Consider the following 7,901-nt stretch of genomic DNA (forward strand, 5'->3'; position numbering starts at 1 on the left):
CAGCCTGCAGGTGCACCAACGAATTCATACGGGGGAGAGGCCATTCACTTGTTCAGAGTGTGGGAAGGGATTTATCCAGTCGTCAAAATTGCTGACACATCAGCGATTTCACTCTGGGGAGAGGCCATTCACCTGCTCTGAGTGTGGGAAAGGATTCACAACCTCATCCCACCTACTGACACATCAGCGAGTTCACAAGTAGTGACAAGTGATTTGTATTTTGCTGGGGTTAATGTTAATTGCATCCAGGACTGAACCATGTTCACTGGGGTCTGATTTAGGTGCTGATACTGAATTTCTTATAAGGTCTAATATTCCAGCCAAAAGTCCAATAAATAAGTTTTGTGTTCAGCATGCAGTATGTGGAGTCTTGTTACTATCTCTAACTCAAGTTAGTTTCTTTTGAAGGATTCTCTTCTATCCTCACATCCAGCAACAGTTGTGATGAGCTCATACAACATTTTTGTCATTAAGTTGGAAACTATCCAATTAGCTGCCTCTGCTGCTTCCCCTGTATTAGTCCAGCAGACTAAACTGTCTTTTAATATTCCATTTGCCTGAGTGTGAACTTGCATCTTCCCTCAGTTTCTTTCCCATCTCTGCACGTAACCACTCGGTGCTCCTCTTGTTCCTGGTGCCCACCTCTTGCTCCATTATCACTATTCCCAGAACATAGTCACAAAGCCTCCCACATTCACATTATATTATAGATTTTTTTTTGCTATCTCTTTCTTCAGGTTTTGCCCCACTTTTCCTCAAATATGCCATTATCACTCCCTTCTATAAGGACACACCCTTTACTCAACTGTCCTTACAAACCACCATCCTATCTGCAATTTCATAGCATCATCATAGAATCCCTACAGTGTGGAAACAGGCCCTTCGGCCCAACACGTCCACGCTGACCTTTGGAGCATCCCACCTAGACCCAGCCCCCTGTTACCCACCTAATCTGCACATCCCTGAACACTATGGGCAATTAAGCATAGCCAAGTTCACCTCGCCTGCACATCTTTGGACTGTGGATGGAAATCAGAACATCTGGAGGAGACACAGGCAGACATGGAGAATGTGCAAACTCCTCACAGACAGTCACCCAAGGGTGGAATTGAATGTGGGTCCCTGATACTGTGAGATAGCAGTACTATCTACTGAGCCACGGTGGTGTCTGTAATTTCTCTTATGTCTCCTGCGTTCTTGAACGTTTCATCACTTTACCAGATTTCTACCTATCATTCCTGCGACTCCATGCTGAAATCCCTCTAATTACAGTTCTGTCCCTACCGCAGTATCATATCTCGTCTTTATCAAAGTCACAATTGACATCCTGTGTCCTGGAGTGTGGTATTCTCTTACCTTATCATTCTTGACCTGTTTGCAGCGTTTGACATGTTGATCAACCCGTCCTCCTCCAATTCCTCTCCACTGTTGTCCCATTGGCTGGGAGTGAACTATTCCAGTTCCTTTTATTTCTTAGATTTAGAATGATGAGCAACAGCTTTATTTCCTCAGTTAAATACTGGAAACACCAGCAAAAATAATAAAATTAACATGAGGCAGGGTGATTTAAGATGCACCATAAGCCAGGGAATCTAATTAGTCTACATTTCTAAGGAATCAAATTTGCACATACAGGACAGTCAAAGCGAACAACTAACAGTAAATAGTTAAATTATTCAATAACTCTACTGTTCTGTTGGACTTTCAAACTTCTATCGTTTTGCCTATGTTTTAACTTTTCAACCATCAAAATCCAATAGTTCATACTTCTCTGCATTTGATTTGATCTGCTTTTTATCTGGCCTGTTGGAATTACACAATACGTAAGGAAGGCATTCGGGCTATTTCGTCCGTTCTGGCTTTCCGCTGCAATAATTCCCCCGGTGCCCGACTTCTACGTTTTCCCCATTGCCCTGCAAATGTTCCCCTTCAGCCAATGATCCAAATTTCTTTTCGAGCAATGCATTCCAGATGATCACTCTTTGTGTGAAAACAAAGAGAATTTTATGTCTGAGATAACAAGCTGTGGAGCTGGATGAACACAGCAATTCAAGCAGCATCGGAAGAGCAGGAAAGCTGGCATTGTGGTTCTGGACCCTTCTGTGATGCTGCTGTGTTCGTCCAGCTCCACACCTTGTTATCTCAGATTCTCCAGCATCGGTAGTTCCTGCTATCTCAGAATTTTATATCTGCGGCTTTAATCTTAATCAAAAATCGCTGGCTTTTATCCGATAATAATATTACATTTCAACGCTACTAATTTAATGCAAACACACGACTCGCTTCATCTTCCTGCTGAACAGCGTGGCTCCAGCGCACTGGGGGGCTCCGAATAGGGCATGCGCAGTGTGTTGTCCGACTGGAGCATGCGCGGTTCAAACGCTGGCGGGAGCCTCAGGCGGTCAGGTCGGATCAGGTAGACGAGCAGGGAGGAATGGAGACAGCGGTGGGGACTAATTTATCCGGAGAGTGGATGAGGAGGCTTTATAAACAACTGTTGTAGGCCACAAACCGTGAATAAGAAGCTCCCGGGATCAGGTTCGCTCCGATTTGACGACTTACCGCTTTTCTCCTGAAAACATGACCGAATGGACCACCGCCATCTTTGTAGGTGGTAACGGGTAGTGGAGCGCATGCTCAACCGCCATCTTTATAGGGGGCAATCTGCTGCCATGCACCTTGTAAGTAGTCTACACTGCAGTTATTGTGGATGAATGGTAGTTAGAGTGAATGTGAAAGGGGGTGATGGGGGAACGGTAGAACATCAGGCTTTGTCCTGGCTTTCCTCAGTGTCCATGGCGTCACACTCACCATCTGGAAACTTGCTGATAACTCATTTGACCTGTCCATATAATTTTGCATTCACTTGTGTCCCTCTCACAACCCTGTGTTCCCACTTCTGTCTGTGAGTTTATTCATCCAGGCAAGTGAAGAAAATTCCATTGTACAACTGGCCTGTGCCTTGTACTTGATGAACAGGCTTTGAGGAGTCGGGAGGTAAGTTAAAACTACATAAATACTGTTTAGTAGCATGGTTGACAACATGTGTCATAATTTTGCTGATTGTAGAGAAGAGAGTGATGGGGGGGGCTCTTCATATGGATTCGTTGTCAGTTGCCAGCGGTTGCAGCTATACTGAAACAGATTAGTTAGAGGTATAGCAAAGTCAAACCAAGAGATTTTCCGTTCTGAATTGACTGCAACAGCTTTTATACCTCCTTTACAAGCGTTTTGCAAGTGGAAGATTTACATTCAGGAAACTCTAACCAACCATCACATTGAGATCTGACAGCATCTGGATTCATCAGGACCTGGATATTTCTGTCATTAGAGTGTAAGGATTGGATGCAGGTCTTTCCCTGTCATTGCATAAGAAACATTGTTCTCACTTCTTTGTAAATCTACACCAGAATGATGGTGGCGGGGTTGGGGCGGGGACAGGTATGGTGGAAAGGGAGGCATCCAGGCTGAAATTAGTGATATTACAGGCCTAACAGGTTCCCCTTTGGGGTGAAATGTAGAAGCAACAAGCCCAGTAACCCTTGGATGTTCAGGAATATTTGGGATTGGGTAAGAAGAAAAAGATGTTTTTAACAGATACAAAGGGAGCAAATCAATGGAGAGCCTGGTGGAGTAAAGGAAGTGCAGGGTGATCGTAAGAAAGCAATTAGGAGAGCAAAGAGTGGGAATGAGAAAACACTGGCAGGCAGAATTAGGGAGAATGCCAAGCTTTCTGTAAGTATATCAAGGGGAAGAGAGTAACTAGGGACAGAGTAGGGACTGAGCAGGCAGTATGTGGCTGGATCCAGAAGGTTGTGCTAAATGAGTACTTCATATCTGTCTTCAATCTGGAGAAGGAAAATGTGGGTTCAGGATTTGTGAACAGGGACTGTGAGATGACTGAGCAATTGAAATGTCATAACATTCAAGGCTATGAGCCTAGTGTGGCAAAATGGGACTAGCGTAGATTTAGAGTTGTTTTTCTGTTGGTGCAGGCTTGATTGGCCAGAGGGTCTGTTCTATACCATATGATTCTGTGATAGATCTTGTCAAAAATTGTAAATTCTTGGCCCTTATTCCTTTTGTGATGAGCCAAAGAGAACTTCTTTTCTTAATCTACGTTATCTGTATGTTTCAGAATGTTGTGTAAATCCATCTAATCTCCCTCTGATCTACTTTGCTGCAAGAGGAACCGTTTTCTCAAAGTTGACCTTTAAAATTGTGACTTAAAGTTCCTCATCCCTCAAACCATTCTGGTAAATCTTCTCAGTAGCCCCTATCAGACACCCTCCCTCCCATCCTTCATGATTTGTGGTGATATCTGGTTCGCACAGACCTAGATGCTGTGTGTTCCTGTCTCTGATGTCATCACGCAGCAACAATTGCACAGTGGCATCGGTCACTCACTGGGGTATTTCCTCAATTGTGAGATTTTTCTCTGTCTCCACTGTTTCTGGTCTCTTTCCAGCTGCAGACTCCAGCAGGAGATCTTCAAATCAAAAACTGGAAATGCTCAGAGGTGATTATTCTGAGCACTTGCCCATAGTGCATATAGCACATTATATGCCGGCCTTGAAAATGTCAGAGGATGGTAAATTCTTGGGAAGATGACTGTAAAACAGACACTAGCTTAAGATATAAAAGAGGACTGAGAAAGTCCTGGGGGTGGCACGGTGGCTCAGTGGTTAGCACTGGTTGCCTTGCAGCACCAGGGACCCAGGTTCAATTCCACCCTCGGGCCACTTTGTGTAGAGTTTGCACATTCTCCCAGTATCTGCGTGGGTTTCCTCCGGGTGCTCCAGTTTCCTCGCACAGTCCAAAGAAGTGCAGGCTAGTTAGATTGGCCATGCTAAGTTGCCTGTAGTGTTTAGGGATGTGTAGAGCAGGTGGGCTATAGGAGGATGGGTCCAGTTGGGACGCTGTGAGGGTCGGTGTGGACTTTTTGGGCCAAAGGGCCTGTTTCCACACTATAGGGATTCTATGAAAGGAGGAAGTGTTTCCACCAATGATTTTAATTTAATCTGCACACATGTAATGTTTGATTTTGTTTTTGGATTTTAAGGTGTCAGCATCAAGGGCATGCAGAATTTCCCACTGGTGCGACAAAACAGCACCGACAATGCTGAGAGGGAAGGAGTTATGGGGAAGATGAAGGAATGCTAATATCACCATCATCAAGGATAGGGATGGAGACTGTTAGTAAATGGGTTTGTAATAGGTCCAGGAAACAATGCCTTCTGTTGTTCCAATATTTAAATAGAGGAAATTCCTGGTCATCCAGTACAGGGCTACGGGGAAAGTGCAGGGAAGTGGAGTTGAAATGCCCATCAGCCATGATTAAAAGGACTTGATGGGCCGAATGGCCTTACTTCTACTCCTATGTCTTATGGTCTTAGGATGTCAGACATATCAAGAGAGGGTGTGACTTAGTAGGAATTCGTGGGTGATGGTGTTTACATGCAACTGCTATCCTCGTCCTTCTGGCTGGTGGTAGTTAAGCGTTTGGAAAATTCCATCAGAGTCCCGTTCAAGGTGAAGATTTGTTCAAACTCTCTTCTTCATCCCTCGTCTCCCCCATTTCTTTCTCTGTCGTACTGTCGCCACTTTGTCCCAAAGGGGCCAGAGTCTTCTGTAGATCCAGACTGTGACAGGTTCTGTCCTCTGAATACGTTGCTGAAGCATTGGGTTCCGATGACAGTCCAACAACTTTTGTGGTCATTCTGTCCATTGTGCTGGCCCCACAAATTACCAGGTTCAAAATCAGCTCAGTTTCACATGGCTTTGTGTTTTTGAGAGTTCTGTCTCGCTATTTTCTGTTTTAAAATCAATTTCACAGGGCCTTAGAAAGGAGGATTTGTAGCCGGGAAACAAACCAAATGTAACATCAGGACCTAACAGATGTGACCAATTCATTGCAACGTGAATATCATCAGGTTTTGAACATGGAAGGAAAAGGTACCGTTCATGGTGGGGAGAAACCATACACATGTTCTGTATGTGGACAAGGTTTCAGCCGATCATCTGATATGTTAGGACATAAATGCAGCCAGAATGTGGAGAAACCGTGGAAATGTGCGGACTGTGGGAAGGGATTCATTTCCCCCTCGAAGCTGGAAACTCATCGGCGCAGTCACACCGGAGAGAGGCCATTCTCCTGCTCTGGGTGTGGGAAAGGCTTTACCACGTCATCCCACCTGCAAAGGCACCAGCGAGTCCACGCTGGGGAGAGGCTGTTCACCTGTAACGAGTGGCGGAAGGGAATCACATCTTCCTCTGGCTCATTAACACATCAACAAGTTCAAACTGCAGAAAGATCTTTTAAGTGCCCAGACTGTGGGATGTGCTGCGCAAGTTCTGAGGGACTGATGTCCCACCAGTGTGCTCATGCTGACGGAACACCATTCCGGTGTTCCCATTGCAGGACTGGATTTGAGACATTGCCTGAACTCACTGTGCACCAACGTGCTCACACTGGGGAGAAGCCATGGAAATGTGGTGACTGTGGGAAGGGATTCAGTTACCCCTCTGAGCTGGAAACCCATCACCGCACTCACACTGGTGAGAAACCATTCACGTGCTCTGACTGTGGGAAGGGATTCACTCGGTCTTACCAGCTGATGACACATCGGCGAGTTCACACCGGGGAGAGACCATTCACCTGCTCTGAGTGTGGGAAGGGATTCACAAATTCATCGGACCTTCTGATACACCAGCGAGTTCACACTGGGGAGAGAGCATTTACCTGCTCTGTGTGCGGGAAGGGATTCACTACCTCGTCTACCCTGGTGACACACCAGCGGGTTCACACCGGGGAGAGGCCCTTCACCTGCTCTTTATGTGGGAAGGGATTCACTCGGTCATCCACCCTGGCGATGCACCAGCGAGTTCACACCGGGGAAAGGCCGTTCACCTGCTTTGATTGTGGGAAGGCCTTCACTCAGTTATCCAGTCTGCTGAGACACCAGCGAGATCACAGCGGAGAGAGGCCATTCACCTGCTCTCAGTGTGGCAAGGGATTCACTCGGTCGTCGACCCTGTTGAAGCATCAACAAGTTCACCAGGAACTGCAGTGATTGTATTTTGTTGAAAAGCATGCAAGAACTGAATCATGTTCATTGGAGTCTATTTCTGCTCCTTGAATAGAATCCAGCACATTAAGGTGAACATACAGGATTAAAGTCAAATAAAGTTGTATTGAAGAATCAGTGTGTTGAACCTTCTTAATATCTCTATTAGAAGATAGTCCCTTTTAAATAGTTCTCCCTTTCCCCTGTCTTTTCTATCCTCCCTCCTGAGTTAAGGATGTTGTGGAGCTTCATTGTCACAGTATGGTGAAAGCATTTGATAAGGTACTGCACATTATCTTATTCAGTAACTTAACAGACCATGGTGTTGGAGATGGTATATTAGCATGGATTCAGGATTATCTAACTAATAGAAGACTGAGAATTGGGAATAAAGGGGGGCATTTTTGGAATGGCAGCGTGAAACTAGTGGAGTGCCAAAGGGATCCGTGATTGGTTAACCAACTATTTACAATGCATATTAATGACTGGGATGAGGAAAGTGAATGCACTATAGCCAAGTTTGCAAGTGACACAAAACAGCAAGCCATGAGAATGATATAGGGTGTGCAGAGAGATATAGGTGGGTGAAGCAAGTTAACCAAAAACCTAGTCGATGGAATATAATGTAGGAAAATGTGAGGTTGTGCTCTTTTGCAGGGAGAATTGAAGAGCTAAATGTTACTTAAATTGGGAAAGACTGCAGAAAGATACAGCACAGAGAGATTTAAAAGTCTGTTCTAATAAAGGTCACTGACATTGAAATGTTAGCTCTCCTTCTCTCCCTAGAAATTCTGTCAGACTTGCTGAGTTTTTTCTGCCACTTTTCATTTGTAT

At 45.0% G+C, this 7,901-nt stretch overlaps 1 protein-coding gene across 2 annotated transcripts; it reads left to right on the forward strand.

Annotated features, from left to right (window-relative positions):
* The first annotated feature begins 2,383 nt into the window (after positions 1-2,383).
* On the forward strand, positions 2,384-7,202 carry LOC125448877 (gastrula zinc finger protein xLCGF3.1-like). Of its 2 annotated transcripts, none has more exons than XM_059641755.1 (2): positions 2,384-2,681; positions 5,837-7,202. In XM_059641755.1, the coding sequence occupies exon 2, from the start codon at positions 5,943-5,945 to the stop codon at positions 7,071-7,073; it is 1,131 nt and encodes a 376-aa protein (XP_059497738.1). In that variant the 5' UTR covers positions 2,384-2,681; positions 5,837-5,942; the 3' UTR covers positions 7,074-7,202. The 2 variants fall into 2 exon arrangements, with proteins under 2 accessions (XP_059497738.1, XP_059497739.1); XM_059641756.1 differs by lacking the exon at positions 2,384-2,681 and adding an exon at positions 2,692-2,997.
* The last annotated feature ends 699 nt before the right edge of the window (positions 7,203-7,901 follow it).

Source organism: Stegostoma tigrinum, chromosome 43, assembly GCF_030684315.1.
Source record: "Stegostoma tigrinum isolate sSteTig4 chromosome 43, sSteTig4.hap1, whole genome shotgun sequence".
In the NCBI taxonomy this organism is placed as follows: domain Eukaryota; kingdom Metazoa; phylum Chordata; class Chondrichthyes; order Orectolobiformes; family Stegostomatidae; genus Stegostoma; species Stegostoma tigrinum.

Bases quoted from the DNA above. Each gene is read 5' to 3' on its own strand.
- LOC125448877 (XM_059641755.1), top strand. From the start codon at position 5,943: ATGGAAGGAAAAGGTACCGTTCATGGTGGGGAGAAACCATACACATGT.